This window comes from Mandrillus leucophaeus, unplaced genomic scaffold (assembly GCF_000951045.1).
Source record: "Mandrillus leucophaeus isolate KB7577 unplaced genomic scaffold, Mleu.le_1.0 Scaffold256, whole genome shotgun sequence".
In the NCBI taxonomy this organism is placed as follows: domain Eukaryota; kingdom Metazoa; phylum Chordata; class Mammalia; order Primates; family Cercopithecidae; genus Mandrillus; species Mandrillus leucophaeus.
This window is the reverse complement of record NW_012102654.1, coordinates 704,797-727,857: the sequence shown is the minus strand read 5'-3', so window position 1 is coordinate 727,857 and position 23,061 is coordinate 704,797. Positions and strand designations below refer to the sequence as shown.

The 23,061-nt window shown below is 38.6% G+C and overlaps 1 protein-coding gene across 2 annotated transcripts in view; it reads right to left on the bottom strand.

Moving 5' to 3' along the window:
- BNIP3L (BCL2/adenovirus E1B 19kDa interacting protein 3-like) overlaps positions 1–23,061 on the bottom strand; it is a 24,300-nt gene continuing 1,239 nt past the window's right edge. Inside the window, exons 1-6 of one of the 2 annotated variants that reach the window (XM_011983844.1) lie at positions 16,295–16,450; positions 15,385–15,568; positions 11,499–11,571; positions 5,007–5,110; positions 4,738–4,887; positions 1–2,761 (exon numbers count right to left, since the gene is read on the bottom strand). In XM_011983844.1, the coding sequence (XP_011839234.1) occupies positions 2,713–2,761; positions 4,738–4,887; positions 5,007–5,110; positions 11,499–11,571; positions 15,385–15,548 (540 nt within the window). In that variant the 5' untranslated portion in view covers positions 15,549–15,568; positions 16,295–16,450 and the 3' untranslated portion in view covers positions 1–2,712. Of the gene's footprint in view, positions 2,762–4,737; positions 4,888–5,006; positions 5,111–11,498; positions 11,572–15,384; positions 15,569–16,294; positions 16,451–23,061 lie in introns of those variants that run through there. The other variant, XM_011983843.1, reaches the window with a different exon arrangement.

Sequence of the window (23,061 nt, the reverse complement as noted above, 5' to 3'; positions counted from 1 at the left end):
AAAGTTTTGTGAGAGCTTTAATGGCACAAAATGTTTATAGCTACAAGTTATGCATGTATTGTAAACTGTATATAACGGTACAAAGTGCTAACTAAAATAGATGAAGAATGCGTAATCACTTTGGCTCAGTTAATTCCAATAATTTCCACAACGGGTTCATGAAAAAACTTATCTGCCTGGCTAAGTCTTCAATTCTCATTTTTTTAGAATAGTAAGTATTTTTACTGCAATCATGGGAAGTTGTTGCACTTTCCAATGTGCAAGTTTGTGCAGTTTTGCTCTTGATTCTATTTACAAATATCTTAAGCCAGTTTTCATCAAACATATGAAAAATGAAGCCTGCCTTTTTGTCTCCAAATTGTAAACAGGTGTAAAGCTTTTAAAACATTAATCTCACAACTTCAACTGTTAATTGCTGAATTCTCCTTTCCAATCCACAATGTTTTCGTTCAACACAAATCTGGGGGTAGCAGTAAAACGTTCATCCCGTGTGTTAGGGCTATAGATACATACTACATGCTCTCATAATACATTCTACTGTGATGATGTATTCATGTTTTAAGCAATTTTCCATAATTTCATTGAGGCTTTAAGAAAAAGGGCAACACTATGTCTATTTTTAACATTGAAAGAAATCATAAATATACCGAGGTTCAATGGCACTACTGACAGAACTGCTGCTGAACGTGGAAAGAGCACAGTGCACTAGCTGTAAGAAGTCACTTTCAGGTAAAGTATAATTTTACTTTCCCCCCGTAATACCAATTGTAATAGAAATTGCATACTGTAGCAGTTTGGCTAGTCAGTTCTCCTAACTTTCCGGCCTTTCCAATTTTATTCAGGCTTTTCAAAAATCAGTGAGCCATCAGATTTACTTTCTTCCCAAAGAAATTCAAATATGAACACTTGAAATAAATAGGTTATAGAAGGCAAATCAAGTGTTACCAGGTTTAAGAGTAAGACAGAAACACAGTCTAATAAAAAGATGTCCAAAATTATTTAGACATCAAATGCTAGAAAGAAAAAAGAAAATTACTTGCAAAACTATTTAGGATATATCATCTTTCTTAAAGATAGCCAGCTATATTCTTGAAAAAAGATAAAAATTTTCTTGTTTAATCTGTATGTTATTTTCCACTATAACACATCAATTTTACAAATGTTGATGTGACAGAGAGAGTTAGATAGTTTCTGCAAACTGGCAAACCTGGCTGTCATAGTGTTTTTATTCAAGTTGACCTGATGCACTTTATAGATTGCTAGTTTTAAAATTAACAATGGTTCTCTAAATAGTCAATATCAATCTCTATATCATAAACAGTAATTATTTATATATAAAACATGTGGTATCCTTCAGAGTCATACTAGATGTTCTGAAATCCAAGAAAATCTACTAGAGATAACTGGTCATCCTGATGCTTTCTAACAATTTGGTCCTAAAGCTTCACATTTTAGAAATGAACGAACAAGTATATCATTGAAGGAATCTGTTGAGTGTTCTGAACTTCAAGAGTTTTACCATAACTGAAAAGACGGCTACATGAGAAAATGACCAGTGCCTGCAGTCGCAGGAATCACCTTGGGAAGACTGTACAGTAAACATTAATCAGTGAGAGATCAGAAGGAAACAAATGGCATCTTTTCAGAACGCTGTCAACTGTTCCCACAACCCAAGTCTGTTTTTCCAAGATGCACAACTGCTTGGAATAACTCTGAAACAATTCTCTTCAGAGTTTAAAGGCTTCAGAGTATAGGTGATGCTTCCTAAAACAAGAAGCCTGTATTAACATCACAAATTGGAATTCATTCCAAAGCCTCTTCTTAGAGAAAAAAAAAAAGGAATAAAAAATAAAAAATTTAAAGTCATGAAAAATTCACATGCAGCTAATTAACATAAAAAATATCAAACACACACACAAAAATCTCGAAAAGCAATTTCATATATTTCTAGGCCTGAGACGTTCCTTATCAGAAAGAAAGATTCTACACCATAGAAAAGACAGCATTACAACAGACTAGTATGAAAATCTGCTGATGTATTTCAGTTCTTATCCTATTTCATACCTATCATTATACAGCTTGCCTCCTATAAATTAAAAGGCGCTATTAGGAGGCTTAGACAAAAAAGTGGCTCCAAAGCTGGTTTAAAATAATTTTTTTATTGCCCAGGATATTTTTTTCTTATGTCTTGCTTTTTTTTTTTTTTTCTTTTTAATAACTATCAACTCAAACTTAGGAAAGCTTGCCTTTGTCTTGGGGAAAAAAACAACTAGACAATAAGCTTCTTTTACATCATTTGCTAACCTGATCTCGTTTTAAGAGAGAGATGGTAGTTATGTTGCAAGAGTAAAATTTATACCATGAATGATACAGGTCTACTCTGGTGGTACTAATTAGAGATAATAGCCTTGTTGACAAAATTATAATCTGCTGGTGGCATTTGCGGAAAAGAAGCCCTTGCAAATTTCTAAACAACAGTAAACTCTGTTAGGAAATTCTAAAATGTCTTACAGGCCAAAAAGGGTATAAGGTTAGTAAAATGCCTCAACAGAGTTTGAATAAAATACTGGATTTGAGAGTTACTGGAATTGGATATGTAAAAACAGGGTGGTAGGTTGGGTCATGCTTACAATGGTCTCAAGTTCAAATAAGCTACTGTGACAATACACCACTTCACAGGTCACACGCATTTCCAGGGGCTTTTCCTTTCCCTCAGTAGGTGCTGGCAGAGGGTGTGCTCAGTCGCTTTCCAATATAGATGCTGAAAGGAAGCAGAGGTATCATGTTTCACCTGTTTCAACAGTTCTATACCAGCCTGTCCATAGTCTGAACTCTACTTAAAACTCTTCAGTCTTTGTAAAAGGCTCTAAAAATTTGTGGGCACCGCTCCCCAAACACCATGAAATCATCGCTGACTTTCTTAAAACCAGTCACCAGCCCAGCCAAACTGGTTTTATATGATTCTGTTTACTCTTTAAATTGGGGCTCCACAGCAAAGGGGTAGTGATTAGACAAAGTAAAGCCAGAGAGAACAGATCCCTCCACAGAGTAAATAAAGCAGCCCAACTCCTTCAATATGTTCCTCTTTGGTGGACAGAAGGTTCTACTGACACAAAAATATAGTAATATGTGAAATTATTTTGGTGCTCTATGTAGGACAAAAAAAAAAAAAAAAAACCCTTAAAAGCTGTCAGTGCTTTAAAGACAGCTCTTACTAATAACTCTTAAGGATTAGGGGCCTTACAATACTTTTTCAGGCCAACCAAGTATTTGGCCTCTTCAACAGCAAAAGCAGAAGGGAAGTTAAGGAAAATATGTAACAAGCTTCACCTCCAGTGCAACTAAAGCAACCAACTTTTTAAACCCTCTTTTTACATTTATCTATAGCAATAGTTATACTTACAGCCAAGACAAACAATCTGAAGATGACTGAAAGAGAGACGGCAAGGTACAGAAAGCAACCGCTTAAGGGCAATGAACTGCTGTATAGGTAGCAACGTATTAAACTCCTATACCTGTCCCACATCAACCCCCATGCAACGGTCACACGCTGCCCTTCTGCACAAACTTCTTCTAGGTTGCTGTTTGTGATTACTGTCCTCGCCCTCACAAAAGCAGATCAAGCACCCAAGAGAGACAAGAGGGGCGTGTAGAAAGCTGTATGCAAGTTTCTGAGCTCGTGATTGAGAATCTCTCTCCAATATGCTGAGCTCCTTAAAGGGAAGAAAATGATGACCCACCTTCTGCATATCTTATATGAAAACGACCCACTGGGCATGCTTACAGCACAACATATGTCTTGAAAAAAATTAACAGCTACTGTTTAACTCCAAAACCTTTCAGAAGTGTAATTCCTTAATTGTTTAAATCAAGGAAAAAAAGCAATTTATTTAAAAGATGTGGCTGAAAAACTAATGAATCATACGTAAATATGAGGTCGATTTTAGCAAAATAAATGAAAATACTACCAAGTTAAAAAAGGAAAAAATGAGCACCAATCAACCTACCAGTTTCATTTAAAAAAACCATTCAATGTAATCATGTATTTTCCCATATGAAAAAAAGTCTTTGCACTGACCACAAAATATACATGTTAAAGATTAGTTTAGTTCATAAATTACTCAAGATTAAATATTAAACAACAAAACCCAAAAAGAAAAATCAACCACAGAAGAGTCCAGTTAAAAATGATCATTTAGGGGATTAATATGAACATCTTTTCTTTTTTTTTCGAGATGGAGTCTTGTTCTATCCACCAGGCTGGAGTGCAGTGGCATGATCTCTGCTCACTGCAACTTCTGCCTCCCATGTTCAAGCGATTCTCCTGCCTCAGCCTCCCAAGTAGCTGGGACTACAGATGTGCATGACCATGGCCAGCTAATTTTTGTATTTTTAGTAGAGACCGGGTTTCAACATGTTGGTCGGGCTGGCCTCGAACTTCTGGCCTCAGGTCATCTACCCATCTTGGCCTCTCAAAGTGCTGGGATTACAGGCATTAGCCACCACGCCAGGCCAAACATCTTATTTTCAAGTAAGAAAAAAAACCTCTACTATTATTAAAAATGCTTATTTGTAGAACAATTGTGTACCCACTTTAATCATTCTTAAGTTAGCCTTATTTGCATTGAAACATTAAAAGTAAAGCAGTAAAAACTGCTTTCACATACATTTCTTCAATCTGAAAATAAAACAGGATAAAATGAATGGAAAAAACTTCAAGAGTTGACCAGTACTTACCCTAGTCCCAAAGCCAAAACATGAGAAAGGAAGAGAGATGGAATGAAGACCTTCAGAAATTCTGCGGAGAAAATACCCCCTTTCTTCATGGCTCCACTTTTCCTCATGCTTAAAGACACAGAACGTTTAGGGTGTCTGAAGTGGAACTCCCTGAGAAAGAAATTCAGAGGCAGATGTCATTTGCTGAAAATACCGTGGGGATTACCAACCATTGCCTATAAGTGGGTGCAGATCAACTGTGTCCACTGACAAGAAACGTGAAAACTCACTTGGGTGGAATGTTTTCGGGTCTACTGGACCAGTCTGACACCCAGTCCGCACTTTTCTTCAAAGCCTCAACTTCCTTCTCTCCTTCTACAACTTCTTCTTCTGACTGTAAAGAATAATTCAAACTTTAAGAAAAAAAGGAAGACCAATTCCTCCTAATACAAAGACAAGTCTGGACAGGAAATATACCAAACTCATAAGGTTGCGTCTCAGCAATTTTAGATAAGAAACAAGCTGTTTTTCTAAAAAATGCTGAAAAATAATCTAAGATCAGAGTATGTAATATCTTCAGAACAACCTGAGTAAGCTTTACTGTTGAGATATCTAAGCACAGCACAGGAACTGGAAAAAGACTGTATTTTGGGATGTAATGCTAACTGAAGTATGAAAAACCTTGATAAGAGTTAAATCTGGGCGATACTTGTAAGGAGGTCCATTATATTATTCTCTTTTGTATGCACTTAAAATTTTTGTAATTAGGCCGGGTGTGGTGGCTCGTGCCTGTAATCCCAGCACTTTGGGAGGCTGAGGCGGGTGAATCACTTGAGGTCAGAAGCTGGAGATCAGCCTGGCCAACATGGTAAAACCCCGTCTTTACTAAAAAAATACAAAACAAAAAAAAATTAGCTGGGCATGGTGGCGGGTGCCTGTAATCCCAGCTACTTGGGAGGCTGAGGCAGAAGAATCACTTGAGTTTTGGAGGTGGAGGTTGCAGTGAGCTGAGATCCAGCCACTACACTCTAGCCTGGGCAACAGGGTGAGATTCTGTCTCAAAAAAAAATTCATAATTAAAAAAATAAAAGGAAATAAAAGGACATGCTAAAAATAAAATGATGAGAAGTAAAACAAAAGTAAGTGAGAGATATGAAGAGGAAATAAATAATAGTATTTACTGAGCACTTAAAGGGGCAAATATTATTCCAAGCATGTTACATGCATTAACTTTTTTTTTTTTCCTGGAGACAGGGTCTGCTGTGTCACCCAGGCCAGAGTGCAATCATAGCTTACTGCAACCTTGAACTCCTGGGCTCAATTAATTCTACCTTAGCCTCCCAAGTAGCTGGGACTATAGGTCTGTGCCACCACGCCCAGCTAATTTTTGTATTTTTTAAAGAGACAGTGTTTCACTATGTTGCCCAGCCTGGTCTTGAACTCCCAGGCCCAAGGGATCTCCCCCGCCTCAGCCTCCCCAAGTGCTAGGATTACAGGTGTGAGACACTCTGCACCCAGCCACATGCATTAACTTTCACCTTGCAAAAAACAACCCTATAAAAATAGGAATTATTAAAATCCCATTTTACAGATGAAGAGACTGAGACATAGATTAAATAATTTGCCCAAAGTTCCACAACCAGTACATAGCAGGGCCAGTATTCAAACCCAAGAACACTGTATAGAGAGGTCCTACTGTTAAGCACCAGGGTTGACGCTCCGGAAGGAGATTATATTTTTAGAACAAATTGCTATGCAAACATTTTCCAAGGTTTCGAAACTATGTTAGTCAAAAGTTTTTTGGAATAATTCATAATAAGTTGAGTCAGAATTTAACATCTGTCATATCACATAAAATAAAAAATGTGATTTTAAAAAATTGGTAATGATAATCTAAAGTTTCAGACCAAGAACAATTAACATTTCCAATAGCTCCCCTTTTAACAGAACCAAAAGGAGGGAAAAAGTCCTAAAAATATTTATTTATTCAGTTTTATTGATTCAGTATTATTTATTCAGTTTTCTTTTTGAGACGGAGTCTTGCTCTGTCGCCCAGGCTGGAGTGCAGTGGCGCGAGCTTGGCTCACTGCAACCTCCGCCTCCTGGGTTCTTGCAATTCTCCTGCCTCAGCTTCCAGAGTAGCTGGGATTACAGGCACCTGGCACCACACCTGGCAAATTTTTATATTGTTTGTAGAGATAGGGGTTCACCATGTTGGCCAGGCTGGTCTCGAACTCCTGACCTCAAGTGATACACGCACCTCGGCCTCCCAAAGTGCTGGGATTACAGGCGTGAGCCACTGCGCCTGGCCATATTCAGTTTTAAGGAATGTCCCCAAACCCAAGGGCCTCAAAACTAAGAAGTATTTTGACATTTTATTTTGTTTGACTAGGATTCACTCTTTGACCAAAGCTGTCATTCTTTTCAGTAGGTAGCTAAGAAATGCAGAGTCTGACATATTCACATGACTCTTTTTTGACAGGTCTAGTTCTCTGTGAAATAGCTACCCCAGGACAGGAGCTTCAGACGGGGCAAAGTCAAACCCCTGTGCGTTGTCTACTGCTCTTGTTAGTACCATTCTTATCTAGTTCTGCTGAACTTGGCAAATTCCGCTGAATGACACAATGTAGCATTTAGGATTAAGCTCTTTCCATTGGCTATTGAGATTACTCAGAATCATGAGTTGGCTCTTTGGAGTAACACTGAAATCATCCCAAATCAAAAACAATAAACGGTTACAATTTACTTGCAGATCAGTTGCTGTGCACACAATATCTGACTACACTCAACATACTGCAGGTGGTTTCTGTTTAGTTTCCTGCTTTGGCCTCACAGGTCTCTCTTTAAACCTGCTCAAAGATTTAACAAGTTAGTATTTCATAATTCCTGACAGAATGAAAACGCAGTAAGATTTTACGCTCTAATTTTTGTTTTCAAGAGGATGGAATTTTCTCAGTTGAGTGAAGCAAAGTTATCTCTGGACAAGTGTTTTAAAAAGAAAACAAAACAAAAAAGAACTCCAGATAAGTTTCTCAACTTATTCTAACACTTTAAGAGTGGTAAGCTTTCCCCATTTACTACCGCTCTGTGCTTCCTTTTATTAGTCTTAAATTTGCCACTTTCAGGTTTTAAACTGCCTTCCAATTCTTAGAATTCCAGAATATGGTAAAAATGTACTTAATCTAATTATGTAAGATTTGTGCTCTTAAAATCAATAATCCTCTCTCTATACCTACATCTATTCAAAGAAGATTCTGGCCGGGTACTGTGGCTCCTGCCTGTAATCCCAACACTTAGGGAGGCTGAGGCGGATGGATCACTTGAGGCCAGGAGTTTGAGACGAGCCTGGACAACGGGGCAAAACCCCGTTTCTACTAAGAATACAAAAATTAGCCGGACGTTGTAGTGCACACCTGTAATCCCAGCTTCTTGGGCGGCTAAGGCAGTAGAACTGCCTGGAAACAAGAGGCTGCAGTGAGCCAAAGCCACTGCACTCCAGCCTGGGTGACAGAGTGAGGTCCGTCTCAAAAACAAGAAACAAAAACAAAGAAGATTCTGATCATTCTAGCCTGTTCTCTCACATGGAGTTCTTTATTTTCTAATCACTTACGTTTTCCTTCTCTGGTCCACCTCAAGGTCACTCTGTCCTCTAAATATGGATATTAAGCTGTATACCATGATTCACGTACAGATAAAAATCACAGTTTCACAAGAGAGAAAAAGGAGGACACTTTCCGTTTGGATCATTTTTCAGTAACACTCAACACTGTGCTGGCATTTTTTGGTCCCAGAAACAACGCAAAAATGTCTTCAATAAATAATCTATATTGCTTCTCGGACTTTTGGCTAAGATCAAGTGAAAAAACAATCTGTGGTCTGTTTTCTGATACAAAACTGAGACTCTTGAGGATGATCATCCCAAAAGCAGTTTCATGGTCTTTTTCCTAAGTGCACACTGCCTTAGGCGGAAATTCCCCACACCATAACTCAGCAGACATTTTTCAGTTCATTCTCGTGGCTTTGTGAGCTCTCCTGTTAATCGAATTCATTTACTTAGTTCAGTAGAAAGAACAAGGGCCACAGACTGAGACCTGCTTTGAATCCTGGCTCTAACACTGACTTGCTTTGTGATCTTAGATAAGTAATTAGTACAAAGCCTCACTTTTTCCATTTGTCCATGGGGATAATATCACTGCTTTCACTGGATTGAGAACATTAAAAGAGAGGTGGGAGTAGTAACTCATGTCTGTAATTCCAGCACTTTGGGAGGCCGACGTGGGAGGATCATTTGAGGCCAGGAGTTTGAAACCGGCCTGGGCAATATAGCGAGACTCTGTCTATACAAACAAAATAGAAAATTAGCCAGGTATGGCAGTGTGTTCCTGTAGTCCCAGCTACTAGGGAGGCTGAGGCAGAGAGATTGCTTGAGCCAGGAATCGGAGTCTGTGGTGAGCTATAACTGCACCACCGCACTCCAGCCTGGGTGACAAAGCAAGACCCTGAGACACTGTCTCAAAAAAAAAAAAAAAAGAAAGAGAGAAATTGAGCAACTAGAACATATCTAGTTAATGCTAGTGACTTTCCTTCATCTTAGAAAAGCTTGAAAATGATATATAGTCCTTATAAACACATATAAAAATATTCTATAAGATGAAGTATAATAACAGTCCTTAACCTGTTTTTTTAAGTTTCTTAACCCTCAACTTTCTTCTTATTCAGGAAGAAAATCAATGTTCCCAAATCCTAAATAAATTAATTTTTAAATTATTGTTTCTTCCATTAAAAAAAAAGGCAATGTAAAAGGTTTTTGAAAGTTTAAACTATACCTACTGACAGCTCCCTTATTGAGTCTTACTCAACTGTTAAAATATCTCTCGTAGGAGTTACTGTCTTTCTAAACTCTTCCCTTGGTTGAAACTGACCGATCTGATTGTCAACATAAAGTACCTCCTCTTGATGACAGCCTATGCTCTCTTAGGGAATTGGTCCTGCAAAGGGATCAACACTGGCAAACCTACCAAAGGCCAAAAATCTGACATTTTCTTTCCTGAATTTCAAGAATTCCTTTGGAATTCCAGGAGAGATGCATTCGGCTCTAGAATTCCGTGTAAATTCAATATTCAGTTAAGCCTAATTGCACATCTGCAACTCTGTGAGCCAGGAAAGCACTTACCAAAGTGCTCCATGGAGTTATTAAGTTCTTAAGGGAAAAATGTATGCAGAGAAGAGGAAGAAAGTCTAAGGTCAAATAAGCTTGGGAAACATTTGGTTTAATTAAACTCATTTTCTTTTTTTTTTTTTTTTTTTTAAGAGACAGAGTCTTGCTACGTTGCCCAGGCTGGACTCAAAACTCCTGGGGCTCAAGGGATCCTCCCGCCTCCACCTCCCAAGTAGCTGAGACTCGGGTGAGTGCCACCATGTCCAGCTTAAACTATAATCATTTCTTTACTGCAGGAACTGGTCAGAATTACTCATGCGACTACTAGGGCGAGAGTGTGGGGGAGCCTGGGGCTGCATTACTTTCCATTTATTTGACTTCAGGACTATCTTATGGAAATTCCCTTTGAACAAACATTCTTGAAAACACATTTTGGGAAATGCTAATCTAAACTTTAAGCTTTCTGTATAAAAGGTGATATAGATTGAAGAAATCCTCCTCAGGAAAGACCACAGCAAAGAATTTGATTTCTCTCTTGGATTCCTTGGTACGCTTTCTGCTATGGAGACTTTGTATGCTTTCTTCTACATCAGCTATCACTTACTGCATGTGGCCAAACTGACATACATAAGCCAGCAACTCAAATGCTCCAGTCAGATCATCTTACTACATGATAGCCTGCTATTGTGAGCTTCTCTACAGTATAAAGCTCATCATCATAAAATAAATTTGTGCAGAATCCATAGATTTTCAACATTTCAGAGAAAAGCAAAAATAGAGCATAGTAAAGTATGGAGGAACGCTGTGGCCTTCGGAAACAGAAAGAATACTGGGTGGGTCTAAGATACACAAAATATTTCTAGTGCTCAGGACACAGCATATTGAAAACCCTACAAAACCAGGTTTTAGTTGCAACTCATTCAAAGGTTCATTCAATATTTTTCAAGCACCCTAAATACAGGAGAAAAAGAAAATGGTTCCCATCCTCAAGAATTTGTACTCTAACGACACTTTCAGGTGATCTTACATATCAATAAAGTTAAAGGCTGGCTACAAGTATTCTAAATCATTAGCAACAATTATATACTTACCATATTTTAAGTTTTATAACACAAACATTTGTAAGATTTTAATACTATATCCCTGTTTCCAACATTGTCAACTCCTAGTAAACAATATTTATCTTCAAGGAATCCTGCATAATTTAGATAAATTTTATGTCTACCTCCTGAAATTTATCTCAAAAGTCACTGCTTTGATTTCAGATGCAAAAAAAAAAAAAAAAAAGTCTTCATGTCTAGTTCTTCATCTTCATTTATTCTGTGGTCTTAAAGCATCTATCTCAGTTTTTTCTACTTACAAACTCAAGAAACTAGCCTGGAGTATTGGCATGATTCATTATGGGCAATAATTTTCCAATTCTTTTAGAGAGACAGGGCCCCAAATCCTTAATTGTAAAGGAGTGCAACATGAACTATACCGTCCTAAATAAATTCCAAAATCAGAAATTCAGTAATAGCTTCAAACTATTCCTAAAAGTCTTCATGTTCTTTATTTTAGCAAAATATAGTTACAGAATTTCCATCTTTCTTGTTTACTATAAATCAGAATCCCCCCCACACACCTGAGAGCTATGGTCCCTGCTTGTGTGCATTTCCACATCAAACATGATCTGCCCATCTTCTTGTGGCGAAGGGCTAGAAGAGAAGGAATTTAGCTATCAGTTTTAATTCTCACTTTGTCAAATGACTTAGTCTCTACTAGAAATTAGAAAATTAGAAGTTACAGCAGTATGGCTTTGAAAAAGCAAATCAGAAAATATATCATAACCCCATACAAGAAAAATGTATGTGATATTAAATGGCTAAATGAAATTGAGCATTCTTACTCCCAAAATGTTCTGTACTTTTTCAGTAGTAATAAATTCCTTCAAAATGATAAATTTGCAAAGGAAATACTACCTACAGACACAAACTGTCACATTTTCTTATATTTACTCTTTTGTCCATTAAAGGTAAAAAAATCTTCAAATTCAGGAACTTTAGTTCAGAGTTCTTTTTCTCAAAGTTCCCTCATCATTAACTAATTCACCAGTAGTTCTCAAAGTGTATAAGGTAGTTTTCAAAGATGCTTTCAGACAGTCTTTGAGGTTAAAGTTCCTTTCTTAATACTAGTAGGATTTATTTGCCTTTTTCATTCTCATTCTCCCATGTGTATAGTGGAGTTTTCTGAAGGCTACGTGATGTGTGATAGTACAACAGTTAGAATGCAAGCGTGGATGAGAACCAGCTGTTTTGTATTAAGCTAGGTGTTAGAGATTTGTAAACGTGTAAAACAATGCCACTATTCTTCTTAACTTGGAGGGTTTATAGAAAATAGGTACTTTCACTAAAAAAAGTTACTTATGTTAAAATGTATTATTTTTGAATATGTATTTTCTCAGCTTTAATTTCTAATATAGTAAATATCAAAATATATGAACCCACAAACAAGTCCTTTGGGGTCCCTAATGATTTTTAGGAATGTAAAGGTATATAATGACTGAAAACTTTGAGAACTACTATTTTACTTATTTCAGAAATATTTGCTTTGAGATATTTCAGAGTGAATTATATAAGCTTATATATTAATATAAAACCTTTATAATTGCACAAAATACATTCTTAGAACTGTAAAAATTTACAAGTAAGTTTTTAGACAAAAACAACATGGTCACAAACTGCACTTGATGCAAGAGATGAACAGAATGTGTTAAGTTAATTTCTCAGCTTTATCAATGATTCCTTGTGTAAAAACTGAAAGTCACTGGGGATCCTTCACTACATACACAAACCCTCCCCCAAAATCTAAAATAGAAAATAAAAAATATTTGAGGCTTAACTTGCTGAAAGGAATAGATATTAACTTTAAAAGTTATCAAGAGTATGTATACAATGTTAATTAATGTACAGAAATGTTGGTGAGACTGACTCAGAAATAAGATCGTCAGAAATTTATCAGACAGATGAGGCCTAGGAGTCTTTTAGACTGGTATAACTGACATAGAAGATTCTTAAATGGGGACAGGAAAAGAGAAAAGCTGGTTCTGTATCAAACAAACGTCATATATATTTAGGAAATTTTTGTCTTGAACTAGCACAGGAGTCAACCAGAACTGGGCACTCCTGGTGGCCTCAGTTTACTATCTTTGTACTCATAACACTGTTGGGTTCACAGCTACACATCCGGTTAAGGGTCAGACTTACACAGCCTTGACCAGGTCAAGGCAGTCAGGGTGACAAAGTCAAGAATCCTATGGAAGCGTCGCTCTGCTTCTATATGCTTCTTCACACTGGCACCAACCTCTTCTCTAAACTGTTTATTTCCTCCTAACAATTTGGAATGCATTAGAGCTTCACCCATGGCATATATTAGAATCGGCTAGGGAGCTTTTAAAATATTGTGATGTCTCTACCCTCCCCCTGTCAACCAAAATGAGAAGTTCTTGCGATGCAGTCCGTGTGCTGGCATTTTTCAAAGCTCCTGGGTGAATCTAGTGTGCCGTCAAGGTGAAAACCCTGTGACAGGATGGAAGGCAACGCAGAACACGCTGGGGTTCCCAGCTAACAATCTTTGCAGCGACGTAAATATTTCTATGCAATAATTTTTAAGTTGAAAATATACATAAATCAGCTCTAGGACTGATACCCAACAACCCCAAAACTCTTCCCCCTACAAAAAACACTTCCCGGTGACTTTTCAAATACAGAGACGCATGGCAATTCAAATGACGTGAGTTTTGAAGACACTCCTTAATGGTAAAGCGTGTTAGTCGGATATCCCAGAAGAGTACTGTTGCACACTCAGGTTCTAGGCATTCTCTGAAAGATGATCACTAATCTAGGGCCTGGAGATACATAAGATGAGGGGTAGGAAAGTGTTCAAAAGCACTTGCCATGCCTCCTTCTCACAACCTAAACTGAAACATGATCATGGGAGGGTGAAGGCATATTCAGTCACATGTAAAACTGTACCATAAATGAAATAAGATGAACAGACAGGTAAGCAGGTGACTTTTCTCTGCTCATTGACAGCACCATGTGAACAACAGGCTCATGGGCACCGTGGTATCAATGATCAAGGCCCACAAACTTGAACTTAGAGTGAAAGCCTTGTTGACAGGCCATAACAAGCAGAAAACTTGAGAAACCCATCAGCGAGTTCCATAATATAAATACAAATCTTCATTCGGAAAGGCAGACTAATGCTGTAGCTACTAGAATCAAGGGCAAGCTGTTCAGAATAGAGCCATCTGTTCTGGTTCCGCTTATGACAAGAGCCATCCCAGGCTCTAAGAAACACAGGGACAAGTAAGGGATGACACGGGGGTGGCGGGGGTGCACAGTGTGCCACAGAGCCAACAAGCCAGTCCCCCCGCTGCCTTGGCAACATGAGTGGATCATAAGCCACTCAGGAAGCTGGACATGATTTAACTCATTTCTCCTTTTTTTCACTTCTTCTGATAAGTAATAATATGTGCAATATACACAATTTTTAGAAAATACAAAAATGTTAAGAAGAAAAATATCCATACTGCATTCCTAAAGATAGTCACTGTTTACATTTCCTTAATCTGCTTCCTGTGCGTTTGCATTTTCCAAATGGTTAACATCAGTTAACAACTACCCCGAAGGTCATCCAGTGACCCATAACGCTAACAGTGTAGCTGTCACTGAAACAAGAATTTTTTAAATGTCATTTAATATCTAGCCCTTTTGGAAAAAAACAGAAAAGTTTGTACTAAAAAATAATGACCTGGTTTCATTTCACACACATATCTCGTTGTATTCTTACTCTTTCACCATAAGCAGTCCTTAATCCATGGAATTAGTTTCTTCAGGTCAAACACAGAAAAATGAGGTCTGAAACAAAACATCCTCTGAGAAAGCAGAAGAGCCTTCAAAACTATCTTCACAGACCTTGGTCGGTGCTTCCAACTGTGCAAATATTGCTATAACGTGCAACAACCTGCAGGTCCTATGAGTCAAACATTTACTGAGTGTCTACTATGTGCCAGCACCATTACTGTGAAGCTAATAAAAATGAAACATGGCTATTGCCCTTTGAAACGTCAAGATCTAGAAGAGAAGACAGATATATACAGAGGTAACTAATTCAAGGCAGTCTACGATCTGTAAAACAGGGATACAAAGGAAAATGGGGGAAAATTATATTAATTCTATAAATTAGCATTTACGCCACTGAATTTTTAAACTGATAAACTGCTAAAAACAATATAATCTGGGTAAGAAAAATGACAATCTGGGGAAAAACAGTGGGCACTGAAACACCTGTCAATTAGCTGTCTCATATAAACACAATATATATCTGTGCAATATATATTATACTGCAATGTATCAGAAGGCATATTTTGCTAAGTGAAGATTTAGGCAAATACATTTTTCCTAGAGAGAATGAGCCCTATAACCCATTCGTTTCCTGAATTCCACCAAAACGTGCGTCTCACTTACCTGTCACAGTGAGAACTGCCTCTTGAACTACTCTGTCCTGATTCATGTTGTGCATCCAATAGAATCTTCTCCATGTCTCCATTGTGGATGGAGGATGAGGACGGTACGTGTTCCAGCCCCCCGTTTTTCCCATTGCCATTATCATTGCCATTGCTGCTGCTCATGGGGAGCTCCACCCAGGAACCTGTTGGACAAGTCAGATAAGTTAACCACAGCAGAACTGAAATCTGTCATGTGCACACAGATGTGAACATGGTGAATCCAGATAAGAATTCTGACTCTCCTCAAACCAAAGGCAAAAGTATTCTGAAGAAAATAAGTAAGAATAAAAGTCTAAAGATCTATATAGTTCTGTTCCTGAAACAGCTCATGCCATCAACTGAGAAGCAGCTCAAACTCTAAAACATCTCAGAAAATGTGTTTTCCAGTCAATATTCTCTCTGGGTAAAGTTTAATTTATGATAACACTTTACCGAAAACTCTGAGGTTGCTTTTCAAAAAAAAAAATTGCTACTTTTAGGCTACTTACCTTTCATATTTTAGTTGGTGTATACATACACACACACTTTCTTCATAGTCTACCTAAGCTACTCAGCTGTATCTGCTCCAGAAATGAAATAAATACATCACTTACAAATTTCATAAAAGGTCATCTAAGTAAGTTAGCAACTATGTCCTACTCAGTGCAAACAACTGAGAAACTCCTAGAGAGGGAACCTAAATCCAATAGCAAAAATTTCAATTTGTACACAAATCAGGAGCATAAAATTAATGCGGCTGGTTAACTAAATCAGGTGATAACGCTAAAAATTCAGAAAAAAGCTTTAGCTCTATCTCACTGATTAGTTTCTTCATTTCCTTTATATCTCACGCTTTCTAGTCTTTCTCCTTTTTTATACACTAAACATACCTTGTGAACTTGTCTTTTTTCTCTTCTCTCCCACAAGTTTCTACTTTCTAGGGTTTTCATTAAACCCTGTTGATTTGGGGGCAGAAACAACTGCACATCAGCTACAGGCAAACACGAAAAGTTTTCTTGGACACAAAGTTGAAGGGGTGGAGCCACAGAAAAAGGGGATGTACCACTGGTAATTCTGCATAGGTCTTAAAAATATTTATTGGTCCAATGAGTTTGCTGAACATATTAAGGTGCTTTAATTTTAATAAGAGTTGAAGCCTGGTACAGTGGCTCACACATGTAATCCCAGCACTTTGGAAGGCTGAGGCACCAGGATTGCTTGAGTCCAGGAGTTTGACACTAGCCTGAGCAATAAGGTAAGACCCTGTCTCTACAAAAGAATAGTAAGTAAATAAATAAATAAATAGTTAACAGTAGCCAATAAACTAACTTCACAGTAAAAAGAGATAGTCGTATATTTTGTTCATAATTTCCATTTCTTACAATAAATTTTGTTTTAGAAAATGTAACCAAGCGGCTTGGTGTGGTCATCCCTCTAAACTCCCAGCAGAAGTGTTCGAGAGTTCCAGGGATGAACAGGGAGTTCCGTCAGTAAGTTGAAGTAAAATCATCAAAACTGGCTCAAACTCTAAAATGCACTCTAAATGTGGCGATGGCTACACCAGTTCCAGCGTGAATTCAACATCGCCCTCACAAGAAGGAAAGCTCCAAGGCAGATGCAGCCGGGAATCTGACCCCATCACTTCCTGTCTACCTTTGTGACCTGAGCTTCAGCTTCCTCACCTGTAAACAGAGATAATAACAACACCGGGGTGCTGTGAGGATTTAGTAGTATCAAGTGCTGGTAAACGGAAGATGCTCAGTTATACACTAGAATTTACATTTATAAGTCCTTAGAACTCTTTCCTTTCCGTTTGAGGCAGCCCCAGTGGCTACCACCATCCCATAATCACCACCAATTCCTTAGGACTCTGCTGCCAAACGACAGAGCTGTACATCTCCATGGCCTCATTCTACACACACATAAAATGGACGCAGACTAAAGGTAACTCAAAATGGATTAACAAATACAACTAGCAAAGCTGAGAGAGATCTAACATTGAAGATAAATTATCTAGAGTGCCTCTGGAGTGTATAAGAAATATGCCAAAAGCATCCCTAAATTTAGAACTCTACAAAATATTTCAACTGGAGAGAAAGGGGGTGGGGGAGATAATATGTACATAAAAACAGTTTTTTTCTGACTCTCACTGTTTCTAGGATTTTCAAACTTATTTTTAAACCAATGGAACCAGTTCTTCTTGTATAGAAGCCTAATGCGTACAATAGTAACAAACCAAAACCCAGAGCTGCTCTGACAGAAGCAGAGCTAAGGAACCAGGAGTTCCAGATGGGTCTCTGTGGAAGCCAGTCTTCCCTAAAATACAATTAATGTTCACTTGAAGCAGCTGATCAAAGAGAAAAAAGGGTGTAACAAACAGTATCAGGTTTTCCGTTCCTTACTTTTGTCTTTCTTTTGAGACAGTCTTGCATTGTCACCCAGGTTGGAGTACAGTGGCAAAATCACAGCTCACTGCAGCCTTGATTCCTGGGCCCAAGCAATCCTCCCACCTCAGTCTCCCAAGTAGTTGGGACTACAGGGCACATGCCACCATGCCCAACTGATTTATTTATTTATTTTGTAGAGACGGGGTCTCCCTACATTGCCCAGGTTGGTCTCAAACTCCTGGGTTTCAGCAATCCTCCCACCTCAGCCTCCCAAAGTGCTGGGCTTACAGGTATGAGCCACTGCTCCCAGCCTGGTTTTTACTTTTTTGAAGGACTTTCAAATCAATGTCTGGATCCTATTTTCTTCATTAAAAACACATAAGCAATCATAATCTAATATATACTTTAGGAACTTGAAAGAGACATACCTAGAAGAGCTTAGTAAAAGTGATCTGTGCTGTGGCCTCCACACCCTGTAGCATAACTGAAAGCACTTCTACTTAAGGCAGACAATTTGTACTTGGCATACACTGGTATAGTTTGGTGAGGAGCTGAGACTGAAGCCAGGCTCCCACTCTCAGTTACAGCTGTTACCCTCACACAGGGTACTTAACCTCTTTGTGCCTCAGTTTTCTCATCTATAAAACAGAGACAATAATTGTATCTACCTCGAAGACTTTGTTAGGAGGATTAAATGAATAAAGCACCCAGAACAATGAGAAAGGTCCCTAAGAAAGTTTTAGCTACTATGACTATATTCTGTATCATAGAAAAAGCATTCCTTACTGGAAAAATGTGTTGCTAGAAAACGTAAAGATCAGTACATGAAATTAAAAATTAACATCTCTCCCAACCTCCCATTCCTTCTCCCAAAGGAGCTACTTTTCAGTTTCACATGGAGACTTGCAGAGTTTTTTCCAATGAAATATAGGTCTGTTTTTGCTTTTGTTTTTATAAAGAAATAGAACTGTACCATACACACATACTGACATATTCTGTAAGTCGTTTTTCAGATGTCTTCCCTCTCAATATATACTGACATTCATTCTTTCGAGCAACTGCATTGTATCTCATCTTTTATAAAGATATACCATACTTTAACCATTATCTAAATGGCAATGGTTAACCACTACTCAGATGGCTGTTTCTAATACTTTGTTATTACAATCAGGGCTTCAGTGAACATTCTGGAGAATAATTTGACAATATGTATTAACAGCCTTAAAAGGGTAGATTTCCTTTAACTCAGTAATTCTCTTTCAAAAATATCATCTATGGAAATACATAGTGGGTGCAGAGAAAGTTATGTACATAGGCATTAATTAAGAGGCTACATATTAATCTTTTGAGTAACATACAAAAAAACAAATATGTCTTCCTCAATAGATGAAAAACACATCCGTTTCCCATCACCTGATTCGTTCCTGATTTACAGCCTCAGAATTTCTTAGTGTTCTAACTCTACCAATCCTCACAAAGTCCCTTTTTACTTGCAAAGGAAACAAGGCTAGGTAAGAGGTTTGTGCTGTCCAAGCAACACAAAGTAGAAAACAACCACAGAGTGAATTCTCTTCCTAATAATCAAGCTTGAAAACTAAAAGCTGGAAAGCTTTCTCTATTATTTAAAAGACTCTACAAACTAAGAGCTGTTCCTTACGCCAATTTGTACATAACATGCAATGACATGAGGTATTTTCTGGTTTGGGTTTTTGGGAATGACTAAGAGATTCAGAGAAACTTCTGTGAATGCTTCTCCATTCTCTAATATAACAGATCGTGAAGGGTGGTCCAGTAATTGTGATTACACTCATTGCTGTATGTTGTATAATCTTTACAGTTTTATAATCACTAGTTCAATCCTCTCTCAAGAAGAAGAGGAGAGGAGCTTTGGGACAAGGGGAAGAGAGAATGAAGAGTATTTCTCCTCATTTTTCCCCCTAACTTTTAAAGGCCCACATGTAACTCTTTTCAAATTTCATTATGTTTACATTCTTTCCTCAAAGCTTTTCATTCATTATTGAAAGGAATCCAGACCAGGCCAACAAGAGTCACTGGCATTCTTCTTAAAAAAAAAAGTTGGTCTTTTTGCAGAAGTATGTATTTACACACAAATTACATAGGTATTCAAAACATTATGAGGCAGTGACAATACATGAAGGTCTTAACAGCACTCTTCATAAACCGGAAAGCAAGGACATCGTGCTTGAAGACGTTTCTATTTAAAAAAAAAAAAAAAAATAGTTTGTGACCAGCTTGGGCAACAAAGTGAAACTCCATCTCTACAAAAAATAAGTTAGCTAGTGACCAGCCTGGGCAACGAGGTGAAACTCCAACTCTACAAGAAATAAAATAATTAGCTGGGTGTGGGGACGTGCACCTGCACTCCTAGCTACTTAGGAGACTGAGACAGGAGGATCACTTAAGCCCAGGAGGTCGAAGCTGCCATGAGCTATGACTGCACCACTGCACTCTAGTTTGGGTGACAGAGCAAGATCCTGTCTCAAAAAAACAAACAAAAAAAAAAAAAGAAAAAATTTGAAAAGAAAAAAAGGCTGTATTTCTCAATAACAAGAATTACACTACGACTTATATTACTACTTTGATTTTCCTTATTCGACCAACTGACTCTTATTCAAATATTCTTAAGGAAGTTGATAGTTTTCTTAACAATAAAACAAACTGGACAACATCCTTTTGACTTGGAAGGAGTTTGGGTATTTGCCCTGTAATTTTTAATGAAAGTGAACAGTCTCTCCACAGCGGTAAAAGTTAAAAAAAAAAAAAAAATCACAGAAATACTTCATTATTCAAATATTTCAATAATTTGCCATTGAAACTCTGCTTTGTTCCCTGAACCAAAGATAAAAAGTCCCAAACCCAAGAAAATCTGTACATTTCATCTCCTGTTTTTCAGTTGTGCAACTTTACCCAACAAAGTCCTTCAACTTATCGCAATTTGGATAGTACTAGGCGCCTGAATAAGCTGTTTTGCCCAATGCCCAAAAATCACTTCAAGGAATCAATGAGGCTTCTTGTTTTGTTCAGTGCAGTGTTGTGTAATGAGCTAAAAAAACGAACAGAGTTAAGAGGAAAGAGGGGAGTAATTAAATATGGCATTATCTAAAAGCTTTTCAGAAAGCTCACCCTATCCCACGTAAAATATTTTCTATCTAGATTTCCCAAAGCAACATTTTGATATCCCATGCAGGCTGAGTACTTCCACCTCTGTAAGAGCTGATGTCAACCAAGCAGGAACCGACTGGCCAAAGACATCAAACTCCTCATAGGTCTGTCAGACTCCAAGATAAACAATGACATATGGCTCAGCCCTTTTTTTTTTTTTTTTTTGAGACAGAGTCTCGTTCTGTCACCCAGGCTGGAGTGCAGTGGCCCGATCTCAGCTCACTGCAACCTCTGCCTCCCGGATTCAAGCGATTCTCCTGCCTCAGCCTCCTGAGTAGCTGGGATTACAGGCGCCCAACAGGCCAGCTAATTTTTGTATTTTCAGTAGAGAGGGGGTTGGTCTCTCACCATGTTGGCCAGGCTGGTCTCGAATTCCTGACCTCAAGTGATCCACCCGCTTCGGCCTCCCAAAGTGCTGGGATGACAGGTATGAGCCACCACGCCCTGCCTGGCTCAGCCCTTATTGTTGTTGTTGTTAAAAGGTCAAAGGAAGATGAAAATCCCTTAGATTTCAGTGAAATCATGTACACCTACCAAGTATCTTCACTCATAAGAAAATTGCACAATTAAGAAACAGAATACTAAAAAGAAACAGAAAGGTGGGCCACCTTTGTGAATTAGGTAGAATAACACACTGACAAAATAAGACACACAGACCAGCAGGAGGTTCTGGACCACTGAAAAGAAGTCCTGAAAAGAGGCCAGGTGCGATGGCTCAAGCCTGTAATCCCAGCACTTTGGGAGGCCCAGGCGGGCTAATCACGTGAGGTCAGCAGTTTGAGACCAGCCTGGCCAACATGGTGAGAGACCAACCCCCTCACTACTGAAAATACAAAAATCAGTCTGCGTTGGTGTCGGGCGCCTGTAATCCCAACTACATGGCGAAACTTTGTCTCCACTAAAAATACAAAAATTAGCTGGGCGGGTGGCAAGCACCTGTAGTCCCAGCTACTCAGGAGGCCAAGGCAGAAGAATCGCTTGAACCTGGGAGGTGGAGGTTGTAGACAGAGCGAGACTCCATCTCAAAAAAAAAAAAAAAAAAAAAAAAAAAGCCCTGAAAACAGCAGTAGACAGGCTGAACATGACAACCTCCGCTTTGCTCCCAGCCAGTTGTGAACTTGGACCAGGCTCTTAACTCTAGACCTGTTTCTCTACAGGTAAACAACAGGAGGCAGTTAGCTAGCTCTGAAGTTTCTTCCCATTCTCAAATCTAAGACAGTATGCTAAACATGGGCAAATAACTTAAAATTGCATAGGAATATGTGATACGAGTAACGTTTAATGACTCAGACATTCATCTAATTTACTGTGGGAAATAACATAACCATCTTACACTCTGGAATGTAGGACACTTAAAGGTTTTGGGTACTAACCCATCAAAAAACCTGGAGCAGCAGCATCCGTCTTAAAATCTCCAAACTCCGTTGCTACCTGGTGAGGGCTGAAACTCTCTTCCCTAGAATAATCTTCAGGCCACGCTGGAAGCATCTCCCTCTTACGAAAGATACTGCATGACCTTTAAGCATCCAAGCGGTTTTGAAAAGCCTTCATCTGGCCATATGCTCGCTACCCCCATTATCTCTTTCCCAAGAGTTGAATTAAAGAAAGGTTAGGCAAGAACCCTTCCAAGAAGGCTCCCGGTTCTCACGACCAGGAACAATCTGAGGACAAGATGTCTGGGCAGTGGAATGTTATGAAAAGACCCTGGCCTGGGTTGTCCATCAGCCTTGCCCGTTAACTTTCAATTGCCCGAGTGCGTTTTTAATTCCGTTTCTTTAAATGCATGGCCCCAGACTCCCTGACGTGTGCAGTCCCGGGTGGTTCAGGAGGCTGCTCTCAGGTTTACTGGGCGCACAACCTCATCGCTTAAAAAAAATCACTCGGACAACTTCGAGAAAGCTAATTAAAAAAAAATAAAAAAAGGAAAAAGGAGAAGCAAGGCACAGCCTCTCACCCCACACGTGACTGAAGCCACCCCTAGACCAGCAAATGAATTTTCCTGACAAACATGTGGCAACAAAGGAATGCTCGCTGGGGGCTCCCGAGCCCGCCAGACGCTGCCCGCCCGCGGGCCCCGCACACCTGAT